The following is a 17,328-nucleotide window of genomic DNA, read 5'->3' on the forward strand; positions in this document are numbered from 1 at the left end:
TTAACAGAACAGAATTGCTGAATGATAGAACTGAGGGGAAGCTCTGACAATATCTGGCCGGTCCAATTCCCTCTTTCTGAAGATGAGGAAACACAGGCAGAGACAAGCAGCATGACTTACACGCCACTTAAATATGAATGTCGGCCCTGTATTTTTTAAGTTTTTTTTTTTTAATTTTATTTATTTATTTGACAGACAGAGATCACAGGTAGGCAGAGAGGCAGCCAGAGAGAGAGGAAGGGAAGCAGGGTCCCTGCTGAGCAGAGAGTCCGATGCGGGGCTCGATCCCAGGACCCTGAGATCATGACCTGAGCTGAACGCAGAGGCTTTAACCCACTGAGCCACCCAGGTGCCCTCGGCCCTGTATTGCGCCCACCCCAGCACTTTGTTCCTGTGAGAAAGTTTTATTAGCAATTATGGACTTGTACTAAGGTGGGAGCCCCATGACAGTAATTGAGATCACGGGGCTATAGTTTAAAGTCAAGAATTCAGGGGGGTCCGGGCTCCTGGATGGCTCAGTCAGTTAAACATCTGCCTTTGGCTCAGGTCATGATCCTAGAGTCCTGGGATCAAGCCTAGTGGCATCAGCATCAGACTCCCTGCTCAGTAGGGAGCGTGCTTCTCCCTCTCCATCTCCCTCTGCCCCTTCCCCAGTTTATAGTCTCTCTCTTTCTCTTAAATTTTTTTTTTTTTTTTAATTATGGTGATTCATTGGGTTGACCTCTTCCCAGGAAAAACCCAATCAAAGCTGCATACAAACTTTAGGGCCCTCAGCCTCTAAAACCCTAACATAATATTCCTCTTCGGTTATCTCATAACCCACGTTCATACTTTTTTTTGTAAGCGATGGATGCTTACTGCCAGTGATGCCCTAGTATCCTTCTCCTTCCTGACACTCTCCACTTTTCCATTTAAAGTAGTCATTCCTCAGGTGAAGATGCAAATGTCAATCAACTTGAGCTAAGCATCACTCCTGCTCTAAAAATGCTAACTTTACACCCAGAAAGCACTGTCAGGAGAGGGAGGCAAACCATAAGGGACTCTTAACTCTAGGAAACAAGCTGAGTTTTGCTGGAGGGGCAGGGCGGGAGCAGGTAACTGGGCGATGGGCATTAGGGAGGGCACCTGAAGTAATGAGCACCAGGTATTATATACAACTGATGAACCACGAAATTCTACCCTTGAAACTAATAATGCAGTATGAGTTAAGTAAATTGAATTTAAGTAAAAAGTAATAAAAATTCACAAATAAAAATAACTCCATTAAAACAAACAAGAAGTGCTAACATCCTCTTCTCTCCTGACATTTGAGTCGTGTTCTTGGTCCTTCCGTTAGACCTGCCTTGGTCTTGGTGTCCGCCACAATTCCACCTCGAAGACGCGTTTTTCGTGTGACATGTTCGGCAGGAAGACCCGCACAGCTCCACAGCAGCCTCTCCCCGGCACAGAGAAGGGACCTTCACGTCGAAGTCGACAGAAATGGCCGCAAAAACCGGGGGAGAGATTTTCCCAGCAGCTGCTTAGATCACAGGCACAGTCTGCGAAGTTTGAGGAAAGTCCCTCCTTGGCCAAATTTCGGTCCCACCTGAACCGTCTCCTCCACCAGGCCTCCGTCCGGGCCGGCACACAGCCGCCTCGCTCCACGGCCGGAGAGCGGCGCGGACGGCGTCTACACAGACCCCCCAGCCGGGACGTCCGACCGCGTGGCCGTGGGGAACCCGCCTCCCTGCTGCCGCGCCGGGCGGACTTCCAGGCCGACTCCCCACCCGCCCGCGGGCTCCGCCGCTTCGGAGTCGAGCCCGTCTCTCCCCGCGCGCGGTCGTCTCCACGCCGACTTCGTAGTTCTGAATAAAGTCCTCCTTCCCGTTTTACCACAGGTGCCGGCATTTTTTCTTTTTTTTCTTTCACGACTTCCCAACAAAAACCCAGACCCCGAGTCTTTTTCCGGAACGGGACGGGCTCCGGTCCACAGAGCGGTCCCCGCGCGCTCCGCGGCGCAGCCTCCCACGGCGGCCTCCTGCACGGCCCCGCGCGGGCGGCCGACGGCGGCGCCTCGGGAAGTCCCTTCCCGGCGCCCCGGAGCTCTGCACCCACGCTGGCCCGCGCCCCCGGGCTTCCCCGAAGACCCTGGGCCCGTCCTTGGCCGACCCACCCCTCGCGGTCCGCCCTTCCCCAGGCCCCCCTGAAGCTCGGCGCCGGCGCCTCGGGCGCTCCCGCAGCAGGGGCGGACCCCGCGGACGCCGCGCTCCCGCTCACACCCGGCGAGAGCAGAAACCCGGGCCCCGCGGCCTCCTGCCGCCGAGGGCGCACGCGGCGCGCGGAAGGGGTGGGGGCCGCGGGGGGGAACCGAGAGGGCGGCGGGCGCGGCGGCGCAGGCGGGTCGGCGGGAGACGCGACGACGGTCGGGCGCTGCGCCCGGAGCTCCGCTACGCGCCGAGCGGCCGGAAGCTGCGCCGGGAGGAGGGTCCGGAGCGGCCGCGGGCGCCGTCCCCCCGCGCCGCCGCGGCCGCTGACATCAGCCGCGCTCCTCCCCTCGCTCCCAACACCCTCAGCTCGCGGCCGGACCCTCCTCCTCCCACCACGTGTCCTCCCCGCTCCCTCCCGCGGGGGCCGCTCGCACGGGAAGCCGGAGAGGCGGCGGGGATGGCGCTGTGACAGCGGGGCCGGAGCCCTCGGCGTCTCCCCCCCCGCGGCCGCGGCCCCGCGCCCCGGCCGCCCGGTGAGTGCGCGCGGGCGGCGGGCGGCCGGCCGGCGGGAGGCCCGGGGTGGCGGGGCCCTTCCCGCGACTCCGGGGCGGCTCGGCGGCGGCGGGGGCGGGGGCGCGAGGCTGCAGCGGCGGCGGCCGCCACCGTCTTTGTTGCGGGCCCGCCCGGGTGGCAGGCGGTGCCGGCTCCCGCCGCCCGGCAGGTGCGCCAGGGCGGGGAGGGGGCCCCGGCGGGGAGGAGGGCTGGGCCGCGCGGGGAGGCGGGGGCGGCGGGGGCGCTCCCGGCGCGGGACCCGGGAGAAAGGGAAATGGGACAAGATGGCTGGAGAAATCAGAGCGCGCCCGGGGGCGCGGCGGCCGCGGGCGGGGCGCGGGGGCCGTGGGCGGGTGGGCGGCGGCCCTGGCCGCCTCGCGGGGGGACACCGTCGCTGCAGGGCGGTGTCACCTCTGCCCCCACCTCTTGCCCAGGAGCGGGCGGGGGAGGCCGCGGCCAAGTTCGGGCCCCAGCTCCGGGGACCTGAAGCCCGGTCCGCTTGCCCCAGACCCGTCGCGTTCGGCCGTCCTTTTTGGAAATCTCGAAAAAGCAGACTTTGAAGTCTGGAGGCCTCTTTTCTTTGGAAGCCCGTTTGGATACGGCCCCCAGGATGCACACTCACTCACACCTAGGAATTGCCCGCGCCCCTAGAGGGCAGGAGCGCGGCCCTTTGTACTGGCCTGCTGTTCTGGCCCAAGAGTGTGTGCGGCCCAGAGGCATTTCCTTGGGGGGGGGGGGGCGGTAGCAGATAAGCTGCACCTTCTTGGGTATCCAGGCACACGCCTCACTCTGTGTCACTGAGCCTCAGGCAGAATGACTCTGTTTTCTGCACTAGCTCACGGGCAGAATCTTTGGCTTTGGAAAACCCAGGCGATGGGTATCCGGGCCCACCAACCCTCCTGATGCTTCTCTGGCTTGTAGACACACCGCGGTTGAGCAAGTGTCCCATCTACCCAGACACCTTGGTGGGTGGGAAGCCAGCACCCCTTTCCTGCCACTGATTTCATGTCTGAGCGGCGCCGGCTGTGAGAAAGTTCTGTCGTTCACAGCGCTCTTGAAAAACCTCTTCCAGGAATGTTTACCCACCGGCCTGTTCTGCCCCTGGGTGTCTACAGAACCAGTCTAGTCTCTTCCACAGGCAGCTTTTTTAAATATTTGAAGGCAGTCAGGTGTGCTATCTGCCTGCAGCCCCTCTTATCATAATTAAATTTGTCACCTTCCAGCTTCCTGGTGCTTTTCCTAAATCCCTTCCTCCCCGGGGCCTGATTCCATTCCTTCCCTCATTCCAGCCTGAACAGGGCTCAGGGCTAAGAGGTTTGTGCACACTAAGCCACCCCCATCCTGGGCTTTGAAGAGTTCACACCAGCGCCTTGATTTTTCTCAACTGAATCTTGCTTGCAGAGATGGAGTCCACAGCCTACACTCTCAATCTCACCCTAAAAGAAGAAGAAGAGGAAGAAGAGATTCAGAGCCGGGAACTGGAGGATGGCCCCACAGACATGCAGAAAGTCCGGATCTGCTCGGAGGGTGGATGGGTAAGTGAGAAGGTGTGGGGTCCACACAGCTGGGAGGAGAGAAGCAGGCCTGGGAGCCAGGCTTGTTTGAAGTCTCCTCCTGAGGCAGACATAGGAAGTAAAAATAGCCCAGCCCAGCCCGGTATGTTTGCATTCCTGAGAAAACAGTCCTGTGGCTTTAAAAGGCACTGTGGAGAATGGAAGAGCCGGTTATAGGAATGGTCTCTTATCATCATTCGGATTGGAAATCCAAGAGGCAGAGAGCTTATCTCTCTGCTGTCCCCTCTGAGTCCCCTACATCCTGCTCAGTGCCAGGCATGTTGAAAACACCAGCTACCAAACCGTCGGGCTTGCTGACCTCTGTTAAAGAAAATAATTATTCTGCCGCTTGTGAAGATGGTAAGGAAGACTGTTCAGGACTGTTGCGATAGGTATCAAGACTGTTGCAGTAGGAAGGAGAGCTGGGGCTCAACACCGAATACAGTGAGACCAGTGGGGATTTCTAGCCAAGGAGCCAGAGCGGAGGGGTCAGTGGACGGAAAGTTACTCAGCGGAGATATCCAGAATAGGGGGATTCTTGCTAAAGGCCGGGCTGGGCAGGCCAAGGACAGGAGGGGAGCCCACATGGTGGCCTGGCGGAGAAGAGGGCTCAAGGAACCTGACTGAGTTTGGGAAGGAGAGAGTCTGCTGCTGGTTGAAGGGACCCCTTTGAAACAAGACTTTGAAGGGACATTGAACTGACATGCAGAGAGCTTCAGGATGTGAGGCCAGCCAGTTGGTTCTGTGTGACCACCACTCGTGACAGTATGCACAGGGGAGCTGCATTTCCAGAAGAGTGTGGTAGAATTAGAGTGAATTTGAAAAATGTGAATGCAGCACAGTCCATCCTAACCCCAGCCAGCCCGCCTGTGGCAGGTCTCAGTTGTGGCCCAGAGCTCTCTAGAAGCCTACCCTAAGAAGTGAGCAGGCCTTCTGTGGCCTTGTGCCATGGGAGCTTCTGGACATTTCAGGGGGCAAATGTAGCTGTAATGGGTGTTTATCGTTATGCTTGTGTATGGTTATTCACAGTACATACTGGACATCATGCCATTTGGGCACAAACGGTGAAAATCTTAAACATGCAACAAATTGACATTCCTTTTCCCTGCTTAGTTTTATATGTCAGCGTTATCAGTGGCCACTATATTCTTTGTTTCCAGTAAGAGATTTGTATTCCTAGAATCCTGGTCCTCCCAAATGTCCAGTCTGGCTCCCCTCCCACACAAGGGAACTGGGGAGCAGAGAGGTTATCTACTCTGCCCCAAGGATACACATGTGCACTGATATTTGGTCTTAAAAATGCCTATTGAGCTGGATCGTTAAAAGTAGTGCATTTTGTTGTGTGTACATTATACCTCAATCAAAAAAGAAAAGAAAAACAATACAGCACCAGGCTCTGGGCTCATAGTCTGGCTGTCTAGGCTGCACTGCCCTTGTCTTTTTGTGTTGTTCTCTGCCCATCCCAGCCTCCTCCCTGGTTCTGCTCCCCCACAGCCAGGGAGACCTTGGAGGACAGGAGTCAGTCCCATCTAGCCTGGAGTTGAGACCTCAAGGCAGGACAATCCTTGGGCTTTAAGGCTGAATCGGCCAACCCAGAACATCTAGGTAGCATGGAGTGGGACCTTATTCAGGCTGGAGAACTCCAGAGGCTCTCAGCAGAAGGCAAGCATGCCTTCTTGAGCAGTGGGTAGCTTGACTGTCAGGCCTGTCCCCTCCTGGGGACATCTGGCAACATCTGAAGACATTTTGGGCTCTCATGACTTGGGTCAGCTCCTAGGGAGAGACCAGGGCCCCTGCTGAACACCTACAGTGTGCAGGACAGCCCCCCCCGTCATCCATCAGTGCCGAGGTTGACAACCCTGCTTTAGGGTATTAAACTAGGGAAAGAAAGGAAATGAATCTTCCGTAGATAGGTAGTTTGATTGTAGAGAGTGGGGTTAGGGCAATCAATAAAAGCCTTTCCGATGCAAGCCCTGTGCTATGTATTAGGATAACGTTACACAGGAGACTTGGAGTAGAAATAGGGTTTCAAGGAGAGAAAAGGAAAAAAGCTTTCTTGAATCGAGTTTTACTCATGAGTAGCACTGGCCGAGGAAAGGGGGGAGGCCTGCACTCCAGACACGAGGAGGCTCGAGCGGGAGCCCCCAAGAGGAAAGCTTGTGGGCAGAGTTGGGAGCTCCCGCGGCTCAGTGGCCTGCTGAGAAAGCCTGGGCTTTGGGATCAGACTCTAACTTGGTGACTGCGGGCCAGGTACGGAGCAGCTGTTTCCTCACCATAAAGGTACAGTAGCGGGTCCCATTTCTTTATGCTATGTAAAGGATTCCGTAAGATATTTAAACGTGTAAGAGGGACTGCACCCTGGTGCAGGGTGTCCAGTGGGCCCTGTCCCCATGCACCGGTCACAGCCCTTGGCCCTGAGCTCCCTGCCACCTTCACTGGGTGGTTCTGCTGTGTCCTCAGTGAGGCCGTGTGGCGTTTCTGTGCCGCCTGACGGTCACCCCTGGAGGGGCACTGGACGCCAGCTTGCCCGCAGAGCAAGGCCACACACAGCCTGAAGGAGAGAACGTGTCTGAGGTGTCCTGCTGTTCTGAGGAGAGGGAAGGGGACAGGGATTGAGGGTCCCTACCTGGGAGGCCAGGAAAGGGTGTCTGGGCGTTGGACACAGGCTGCCTGACTTCAGAGTGTCGCCCAGGGCGGGCCCTGTTTACCTTCTGCTGTGCTTAGCCCGATGAAAAGCCTCTGGAGAGAAGGGAGGCTGCGCCACGGGGCCTGGCTGAAGGCTCGCTCCGTTCTCACAGAGGCTCGCTGTGAAGGGAATGTCTCAGCCACGGTACTGTGTGTCTCTGGAGCATAATGTGGGCTTGTTTGAAGAGCCTCTGGGCATCAGCCGTAAGTAGGAGGACGTGAATCTGGCCCCAGCCAGCCTCCAGCCCCCTCCTCGGGGCTTCAGGGCTCCTGATGTTCTTACCAGGCTGGGGACGGGTTACCTTTGTGAGTATCGATAGACCCTCTGAAATGGCAGGCTTAGCCGGTCCTGTGTCCCATTTCATCAGCACAGGGAAAAGGACTATAAATAGGTATGGCCTAGATCTGGAATTTCCTAGGGAGAGAAAAGGCCAAAGAGAGAGAGAGAGTTGTTCAAAAGCCTGGGAAATGGGAAGGGGCGGGGTGGAAAATTCCTGGCTGCCTGGCTTTCCAGACCGAGGAAGCCCGAGGAAGACCTAGAGATCCAAGCCCTTTTCCCTTCTAGTAGTTCCCGCGGACTTCAAAGAGGAGGCTTGCTTTTGTGACGGACACTTCATGATTCTTTGAAGCCATTCTAAGTGGAACAAGAGAAGGGAAAATCGGATATTGTTTGCTTAAATCACAAACACAGTGTTCAGTGATCACGATCTACGAGAGGTGTCCTATGTGTAGGGAAACGGGGTGGGCGCAGGTTTGTGCTGAGTGAGCTTGGGTTCCGGTGGGGAAGCGGCTGCGGGAGCCTGAAGAACACTGCGTTGTGATGAGGACTGCCCTGGTGTTGAGCTCAGAGCGCGGCGGGAACGTGTGGGTGGGCACACAGCCCGGGTCAGGGCGGGCTTGGGTGTTAGCCAGGCCAGGAGTCAGGGAGAGCCATGTGCAGGGACCTGAAAGGTCAAGTTTGCTTGGGACCCGCAGGCATTGAGTCCTGCTGTGCGCGGAGGTGGGGCAGAGTGGAGGGCTGGTCACCGGGGAGGCCACTTTGCTTTGTAGGGTCTGGAGCCTGGAACCCAGAGAGTGCTAGGTCCAAACCTCAGTGCTGCCGTTCATGGGCTGTGTGACTGTGACCGGCAACAAGGCCGCTCTGAGCCCATTTCCTCCCGGATTAAATGGGGTTGTTGGAGAAAAGCGATGAAGCAGTTACAGGGCCTGTTCTAGGAAGTGCTCCCTACGTAGAGGGTGCCCTGGGAGTGGGAAGGGAGGACGTGGACTTTGGGAGGAAGGAGAAATGCCAGTGTCCAAATGACGGAGGGCTGGACACCCGAAGAAGCTACAGGCTGTGCAGACACTAATTTTCTAAGCTGATGAAAAACGGTCTCATAATCACTCGCGCTCTGGACTCAGCCTTGGGGAATAGCTTTGAAAGCCACAATACAAAGGAACCAGCCTGAAACTCAGTGATTTCTTTACCGCTGACATGATGAACTTCAGAGTAGGACTTTGAGTGACCGAAAGGAAAGCACGGTAAAAAGAAGAGCACACAGCTGAGTAGACGAGAGGACGCTGGGTCGGTGGCCCGGCTGCCCCTGGGGGCCGGTGCCCATTCCCACTGCTGGGGCGGTGGGGAGAGGAGTAGAGCCGCCTTCTCTGTCCTTAGGGCTTTCTGCGGAAGGTATAGGCACGAAAGCAAACCAGTTTGCTCCAGTATCTCATTACATAAATTTAAGCTCTAATTAGCTCTTCTTGCCTCCTACTCCTGCTCTTGGAGATTAGAAAAGGCCAAATGAGGCCTTCTCGCTCACTGGCTCCTCCCTGGGCTTTGGGTTCTGAGTCAAATGCTAGGGCTGGTGCCCCTGGAAAGGAAAACAGGGCCTAGGAGCACCCCCACACCCCAACCCTGGGCCAGCGAGCTGCCGACTCCAGGGAAGGCAGGGGCTGGCTGGGCCTGTCGTGTTGGTGGGGGGTTGACTCAGGTGTTTTGGGGGCAGTTGCTCCTGGGCCTGCAGTGGGTGTCGAGCTGGGATCAGCTGTCCCTGCCGCGGGTGTCCCAGCCTGGTGACCGGGTGATCAGCGCTGGGGAGCTTTTCTTCTCAAGGTGCTGCTCTCCTGATCTGTGGACCCAGGCAGCAGTAGACACTCAGCAGGGCCCGTGAGACCTGGGCCGCGTGCTTGTTTTGCCTCTAGTAGCCTAGCAAGTGTGGACAGAGCGTGCCCCCAGGTCACGGCCCCTCCCCTGTGACGCGAAGGTATGTGAGTCTTATCTGCATGTGCCTATTAGTCGTTGAGAAAGGCCTGTTCCCTGTTTCAGGTGCCCGCCCTTTTCGATGAGGTGGCCATATATTTTTCCGATGAGGAGTGGGAAGTTTTGACCGAGCAACAGAAGGCCCTCTACCGGGAAGTCATGAGGATGAATTATGAAACTGTCCTGTCCCTGGGTAAAGCTTTGTTTTCCTTTGTCTCCTGGAAGCTCGGAGCGCAGAGAGTTGTTCCCATGTCTCTTCTCTGGTGTGTCCGACATCCCTTTCTCCTGAACGTGGACTCGGCCTCCTCAGTGCCTCTGCCCATTTAATTTCCTGTTTTTGATGTAGGCAGGATATAAATACTGTGTCCTTCTACCCAGCAACTTGTGCCACTCTCCGAACTCTCCTTATTCAGTCCAGGCATTCACATTAAAAAAGTCATAACCCGGGGCCTCTGGGCAGCTCGGTCGGTTAAGCATCCAGCTCTTGATTTCAGCTCAGGGCATGATCTCAGGTCGTGAGATCAGAGCCCCGCATCAGGCTCTGTGCTCAGTGTGGTACCTGCTTAGAACTTTCTCTCTCTCTCTCTCTCTGTCTCTTTCCTCCCTGGCCCTCTGCCCTACGTACCACATGCACATGCGCGCTCTCTCTCTCAAGTAACTAAATCTTAAAAAAACAAACAAACAAACAAAAAAAAAAAAACACAAGACCTCAGAAATGTCAGCAGAGGTCTGGGCCTGTGTTTCATATATTCCTTAGGAGGGAAGGCAGGTCTCCTTATTGCCCTGGCAGGCCTCAGCCACTTGGGAACATACCCCAAAGAATCCTTCCCCCCCTCCAGCATTCATAAGCCATGTAACTATAGTGGAGCCAGCTGGGGGCATTTCCTAGTTTGCGCATATATGTTCCAGAACGTTCGTCCACCCACTTCCCCACTCCATACAGTTCGTTTTGTTGTTGTTGCTAGGACCAGCCCTCGCTAGCAGAGATCCGTCAGTTCCCTTGGACAGACTGACTTCCTATCATATTTTTTCTTTAAGTACCCCTGAGCCCCTTTCCCCCATCTTTTGTATATTTCCACGTCGAGAATGGCTTGTGCATGGGAGGGTATTCCTCAAGTATTAGAAAATACTTGTTTCGGCAGTGCTGTGAGACAGTAACACACAGCTGTTGCCTGTTTTATTTCCTGTAAACAGAATTCCCATTCCCTAAGCCAGACATGATCACTCGGTTGGAAGGGGAGGAGGAGTCTCAGAATTGTGACGAGTGGCAGCTCCAAGGAGGACCTTTGGCAGGTACAGCTAAACCACTCCAGCATCCGTCCAGTGGGAGCACGGTGAAGCTGGAGTTTGTTTCCATATACGTGGTGTGGGTGTTTGATAGTAAGGCAGGGCTGTGAGGCAGGAAGATGATGGGCTTTGGGGCTTTAGAATCTTCTTGCCAGCGCTGCGTGACCTGAGGCCACTTCACTCACCTCTCTGAGCCTCCGTTTCTTCCTCTGTGCACTGTGGGTAACAATGTCAGTGTGCAGGAAGCACCCTGAAGCTTCTGGCGTGTGGTCCAGCCGCATGGTCCTGGGTGAAGGAGGCCCCCTCAGCAGTGCATCTTGTACCTCTGAAGACCAGGGAAGATAGTGGCACAAAGCACGTGGCCAGCGTTAACCTCCCCTGGTTTCTGGTCCATTCCACCTTGGGCAGGAAGGGCAGGAGCATATGCAGAGGGCATGTGAGCAAGTGTGTGTGAGACGCTCACGGTCCTTTGGGAGGCGCCGGAGTTAGGAGGGAGTAGTTGGTGAAGACAGGTTTCGAGCAGCCGGTGGCGTTACTCACCTTCTCTCTCTAGCTGAGCGTCGAAAATGCCATATTTCGTTGATCCTAACACAGTCCTCTGCCCCCACCTTGTTCATGTCTCTGAAATTAAGAACGCCTCTTAGAATTAATGGCACCCCCCTCCCCTTAATGGTGTCTTGCAACAGACGGCATCTGAGTTTTGGTGAGAAAGGATAATTTTTCCAAGCACTGTTTGGTTTCTGTGACCACCTTCTAAACAGACACATCGGGTGAGACCCAGTTCTGACCGGGGTGGGAAGGAACTAGTTTTCTGCCTTAGAGGCTTAACTGGGCTAAGTATGGTTTTGCTGTAGGTTTTCTTGGTTTAAGGGATGTGATTCAGGCCACGATGCATCTAAATTCTGTTCTGTTATATGGTAGTGTGGGTTATATTTGGTTTTTCAGCGACAAAAGTATTTGGACCCAAACATGACCCACAGAACAGTTAATCGGGTGACGCACGTTGGGTACTGTGTTCAGTTCCCGGCTCTGGCCCCCTCGAGCCCGCCGACCTGGATGTATTCGCTTCTGGTCGTGCGGGAACGGCCGATGAGGAAGGACTTAGGAGCGCAGTCTGTTACTAGAGTTACTGCTCAGGTGACCCTCAGGCTAAGACCCTCCCCGCGTGGACCCCCGCGGGGGACAGGCCGAGGTCCCACTAAGTGCTGTGCTCTCCGCCCCTCCCCGTTTGTCCGCAGAAACCGAGGAGTCGGAGGTCAAGGCCGCGGACTGGGCGGGCCCCATGAGCGCCGCCGCGCAGTTTCCCCAGCCGCAGCCCCTGGACGGGCTGGGCCTGCGGCTGCCGCGCGACCTCACGGAGCTGCCCGAGTGGAGCGAGGGTTACCCCTTCTACGTGGCCATGGGCTTCCCCGGCTGCGAGCTCTCGGCGGACGAGCTCGCCGGCAAGTTCCAGTTCAGCCGGGGCATGCGGCGCAGCTACGACGCGGGCTTCAAGCTCATGGTGGTGGAGTTCGCCGAGAGCACCAACAACTGCCAGGCCGCCAAGCAGTTCGGGGTGCTGGAGAAGAACGTCCGCGACTGGCGCAAGGTGAAGCCGCAGCTGCAGAACGCGCACGCCATGCGCCGCGCCTTCCGCGGCCCCAAGAACGGCCGCTTCGCGCTGGTGGACCAGCGAGTGGCCGAGTACGTGAGGTACATGCAGGCCAAGGGCGACCCCATCACCCGCGAGGCCATGCAGCTGAAGGCCCTGGAGATCGCGCAGGAGATGAACATTCCGGAGAAGGGCTTCAAGGCCAGCCTGGGCTGGTGCCGGCGCATGATGCGGCGGTACGACCTGTCGCTGCGGCACAAGGTGCCGGTGCCGCAGCAGCTGCCCGAGGACCTGACGGAGAAGCTGGTCACCTACCAGCGGAGCGTGCTGGCGCTGCGCAGGGCGCATGACTACCAGGTGGCCCAGATGGGCAACGCCGACGAGACGCCCATCTGCCTGGAGGTGCCGTCGCGCGTCACGGTGGACAACCAGGGCGAGAAGCCGGTGTTGGTCAAGACGCCCGGCAGGGAGAAGCTGAAGATCACGGCCATGCTGGGGGTCTTGGCGGACGGGCGGAAGCTGCCGCCCTACATCATCCTGCGGGGCACGTACATCCCGCCCGGCAAGTTCCCGAGCGGGATGGAGATCCGCTGCCACCGCTACGGCTGGATGACGGAGGACCTGATGCAGGACTGGCTGGAGGTGGTGTGGCGGCGGCGGACCGGCGCGGCGCCCAAGCAGCGCGGGATGCTCATCCTCAACGGCTTCCGCGGCCACGCCACCGACTCGGTCAAGAGCTCCATGGAGAGCATGAACACCGACATGGTGATCATCCCCGGCGGCCTGACCTCGCAGCTGCAGGTGCTGGACGTGGTGGTCTACAAGCCGCTCAACGACAGCGTCCGGGCCCAGTACTCCAACTGGCTGCTGGCCGGCAACCTGGCGCTCAGCCCCACGGGGAACGCCAAGAAGCCGCCCCTGGGCCTCTTCCTGGAGTGGGTCATGGTCGCCTGGAACAGCATCTCCAGTGAGTCCATCGTCCAGGGCTTCAGGAAGTGCCACATCTCCAGCAACTTGGAAGACGAGGATGACGTCCTGTGGGAGATCGAGAGCGAGCTTCCAGGAGGCGGGGAGGCGCCCAAGGAATGCGAGGCGGAGGCGGCAGCGGAGGGCAACTGACCTGCGGGGAGAGCCCAGGTAATGGGGAGCCCCAAGGACGCACTTGGCGCCTCCAGTGACAGCCCTGTTCGGGTTCCCCAGACACCCTCCTCTTGCCGCTACTGTCTCCTGTTCCGAGCGCTCTCGAGCCTGGGGTAAGGGCACCACCGACACCGGGCCATCGGTGTCCCTGATGTCAGCCTGCGGTTGCCCGGCTTATGTGTGGGTGTTGGACCGGGGAGCGCTTGCACGGTACCTAACATGAACAGAGAGTCAGCTACCAGAACATTTCATCTCAGCGCAGTCGTGCTCAAATTTTTGGGGCCCCCAAAGAGGATATAGTCTGACATTGCTCATTTAAACAATAAGTTTTGTCCTGAAGCCAACTTTCTTCTTCCCCTTATAAATCATGTTGGGCATTTAGGGCCGGGTTATGTTATCTGATGCCCTTGGAGCCACTGTGCTCCCTTTCCGGGGCCTGTAGGGCCGTCATGGGAGAGAGCACGCGCTGTGGGCCTCGGCTCTCCGTCCTGGAGTGCTCCACAGAAGCCCACTGGGACGTGAGAACGGTAGCTTAGGCTTGCTTTTCCCTAGGAATTCAGGGGTGTTTTCAAACGTCATCTTGGTCTCCTAGTGACCTTCACGTGGATGGAGGGAGCAGCTGCAGTAATTTCTTGTAGTCCGCTGACGTCTGAAGGGAGAGATTTCTAAATGGAATCTTTGCACCAGAAAAAGAAAACAGGGCACATATCTAGGCCTATAGTGAATAAAGTCCAAGGACTAGGACAATAGGCCTGGAATTTTCAGAGTTGAATATAGAAGGGGAGCAGCTTTAAGAGGAAGTGGGGAGCGGGGGCTGACAGACGACACCGGTGACTGTTCACCAAAGTGAGCAAGTGGAGGGGAGCCCCCCCCCCAACACAGCTGGAGATGAGAGAACAGCCCACCAGGTACAGATTCATTTTACCCTCTTGCTCTCGTTTGCCTAATGGTCAGTTCATTTGTTTCCAGAGACACAGTGTTCAGTGTGAAAGATCATTCCTCCTTTCACGGAGGACCTAAAACTATTTGGATGTTCTTCGTCCTTCTGTAGCATAACTACGTGGTTCTGTCCTCCTTGCTTTTTTCTTGAAGCAAATGCTGACAAGTCTTTCATCCCACTCCTTGCTGTTTTAACTCCAGGAGAGACTTCGTCTCCGTCCCTACCCCCAAACCCAAGTGTACTCATGCTGCTGGACTCCAGGGCGGTTCTGAGACCCTCGGTGACCGTGGAGCCCAGGAGGGGTTCTTACTGTTACATTCGAGTCTCCGGAACTGCTTTCTCCCCCCGCGTGTCCCCTCCCCTTTCCCTCCACGAATTTTGCCTCCCTTTTCTGCTAACCACGATACAAATCAAACTTTGGGTTATAGTGAGTTTTTCATTCTTTTCTCATCTTACCTTTTTTTCCCCTTTTGTGCATTTTTTAAATTTCCTAAGCCCTTGCTACCAGAAGAGGAAAGGGAGGAGACGGGGCTAGGCTGCAGCTGGGAAGGTAGGCGCGTACGTCTGGTGTCATTCGTGACTTCTTGCCCAGCACGACCGCCAGCTCTCTGTACAGTGTCTGCCCTTGGTGAACGGAAGAAGTGATGGAAGTAGTTAGGGATTGTCAGTAAACAGGAGATTTAGGAGGGGACAGATGGGCATAAAATTGCCCTCTCCTCATCTGTTTGGAAATCTGACTAATGGAATAATTATGTTCATTAAAATGTATACGATTTCTAAAATCCAAGGGTTAATTCACACTGAGGTTCTCTCTGTTTTCCAGCAAATGGAACTATTTGAAACAGGTGAGGAGGAGAATCCTCGAGAAGATTCCTCAGTGTGGATGCACAGGGCGCAGCCAAAGGCCACAGGGCTCTGGACAGCAACCTGTGTACTCCATCCCGTGACATAGCCCAGCCCCGCTCCCCATCCACAAAGTGTCAGAAAAGGTGTCTGGGACCCTTGATTTCAGCAGAGACAATGATTAGGGAAGAAATGGCTTCTGTCCCTTTTTTTTTCTTTTTTTTTTTTTTAAGAGACTAATCCATGTGTCCATCAAAAAAAACAAAAAACAAAAACAAACCTGTAAATATGAAGGAACAAAGGTATTTCCTGGAGAAGAGACCATTTATTCAACACCACCGAGAGACTCAGATGGGCCCAACTCTGCTGGTGTCTGTCCTTTCCGTGGAGCAAACCTCAAGTCAGTGTTTTCTTTTGCCTTTAAAAATGCTTCCAAGAGTAGAACCTGTATCCACACAGGTCAAGACTGCAGAGAAGGTTTTGTGGAAATGAGTCCTTTATGTATACCTGCCACTCACAGATTTCCTCTTTTGGAAAAAGGAAATACTAATGATAACACAATTCAGATACGCTGGCCTGGTGCCAGCAGATGGCTTTTCTACAGACAAACTAGTTTCCAGGAAGATACAGGTTAGAATAAACTGCGCTGTTTTATTTATCTTCCCAATCTGGTTGGCAGCTAGAATTTTTTAGGATCTTTAATGGCCCTGGTGTCATTACACTTAATGATAGGGCAGCACTTGGTACACAAGCTCTTCTTTCTTGGCTGCCTGAAGACAAAGTCACCGTAAATTATCTGCTGTCTACATGGTACAAGGCTCCTTGACTCATCTGATACTTGTTTTGTTGATTTCTTTAATATTTTTATCACGGGGGTATGAGAGGACATGGGCCTTTAGCCACAGCTGTTTCAAGACTTCTCTTTCTACCCCGCAAGAATCGATGGGAGGTCTTTGAATTTTTACATTACAGTGATTTGCATTCCCACCTAAGTTGTTACGAAAACATTCCTTCCAAGCTCTCTGTGCTACCGGAGACATGCCAGGACCTTACAGACAAAGCCATTGCTAGCAATGTCGTTCCAATGTCAGCTCTGAGCAACAGGCTACCATAACCACTTTTCCTCCCTGTAGACTCAGCTCATTCATCTATTATACTGTTCTGGGCATCTTGAAACACCTATTTCTACTCAGGTACTCATTTTCCTATTAGTGATTCACCTTTCTCGTATTTTTAAAACCAGTTTTCCTCCAAGGGCACGGGGAGATATTTCACTTAGTTTCTGGTAACTGAATAACTTTTGGTATTTGAATTGTTTCCCCATTTGCTTTCACCTGTTCTGAATTCCTTGTTATCTTCAATGGCAACCAGATCCAGCTACTTATCATTCCAGAAGTTTCCATCCCCTCTACTTTGACTTAATTTATCCTCCACTGTCCCGGTTCCTGGCCCTTCCTCTTTATGTCCTGTTTTACTTGTTCGGGAGCGTAAATGATTTTGTAAGACCTAATTTTGGGTTCCTGTTTTGGAGCCATAGTTTTCTTACAGAGGAGAGCAGAAAATGGGTTCGACTCCTATTTCATTCCACCAACACCTTCTTGAGTCTCATCATCAGCTGATAGATGATGCCTTACAGGTTGCACAGCACTGGAACTTTCCTAGAGTAATGGTTCTACTGTCAGGGTTTTTCTGGGCTCATTCTTCCATGACTGAATTATGATCTATGCTTAACAGAGTCCCAGTACAACGATTTTGCAGAACAGCTATTACCCTAGAACTACTATAGCACATATTGAGACATAGTTGTACTCCCCAGTAGGTAGAAATTGACCCCAACAATAAACTTTGATAATAAAGACAATAGACTACCGTGGTTTTATTTATTATTTACCTGCTAGCATTGTGAAAGGTCACACTCCAAACTATGAGTTACACTTTATTCTCCATTCAGTTTGGGGTGTGTGTGTGTGTGTGTGTGTATATATATATAATATCCTTGAATCGAAGAAGCATCTGTTCATGGGACGGCAATATAAATGTTGGTATCTGAAGACAGAGGAAAGAAATACGATGTATGTGGTTTTAAACTGAATTAAAAGTCCGGGGGTTGGTGGGCTGAAGGGAGGCCTGGCATGAAAAGCTTTTTTCTTTCTTTCTTTTAAAGATTTTATTTATTTGAACAAGTAAGCAGAGGGAGAGGGAGAACCAGACTCCCCACCGAGCAGGGAGCCTGACACAGGGCTCGATCCCAGCACTCTGGCTGCCTGGTTTTACATAGTGATACACCTGTAGCTAAAAGACAATCACTGATG

At 54.6% G+C, this 17,328-nt stretch overlaps 1 protein-coding gene and 1 non-coding gene across 3 annotated transcripts; both read left to right on the forward strand.

Annotated features, from left to right (window-relative positions):
* The first annotated feature begins 2,550 nt into the window (after window positions 1-2,550).
* POGK (pogo transposable element derived with KRAB domain) lies at window positions 2,551-16,879 on the forward strand. Of its 2 annotated transcripts, none has more exons than XM_045982922.1 (6): window positions 2,551-2,719; window positions 4,140-4,273; window positions 9,282-9,408; window positions 10,410-10,508; window positions 11,741-13,230; window positions 14,997-16,879. In XM_045982922.1, exons 2-5 carry the CDS (start codon window positions 4,142-4,144, stop codon window positions 13,210-13,212), a joined length of 1,830 nt encoding a protein of 609 aa, XP_045838878.1. In that variant the 5' UTR covers window positions 2,551-2,719; window positions 4,140-4,141; the 3' UTR covers window positions 13,213-13,230; window positions 14,997-16,879. The 2 variants fall into 2 exon arrangements, with proteins under 2 accessions (XP_045838878.1, XP_045838879.1); XM_045982923.1 differs by lacking the exon at window positions 2,551-2,719 and adding an exon at window positions 2,742-2,907.
* On the forward strand, window positions 5,131-5,259 carry LOC123928555. Its single transcript, XR_006815763.1, has one exon. It is a non-coding gene; the product is annotated as a small nucleolar RNA SNORA52 (small nucleolar RNA).
* Window positions 16,880-17,328: the final 449 nt, after the last annotated feature.

This window comes from Meles meles, chromosome 17 (assembly GCF_922984935.1).
Source record: "Meles meles chromosome 17, mMelMel3.1 paternal haplotype, whole genome shotgun sequence".
Taxonomy (NCBI): Eukaryota; Metazoa; Chordata; class Mammalia; order Carnivora; family Mustelidae; genus Meles; species Meles meles.

Coding starts and splice junctions, on each gene's coding strand:
- POGK (XM_045982922.1), top strand. CDS start 4,142: ATGGAGTCCACAGCCTACACTCTCAATCTCACCCTAAAAGAAGAAGAA. Junction 4,274..9,281: donor TCTGCTCGGAGGGTGGATGG/GTAAGTGAGAAG, acceptor TCCCTGTTTCAG/GTGCCCGCCCTTTTCGATGA. Junction 10,509..11,740: donor CCAAGGAGGACCTTTGGCAG/GTACAGCTAAAC, acceptor GTTTGTCCGCAG/AAACCGAGGAGTCGGAGGTC.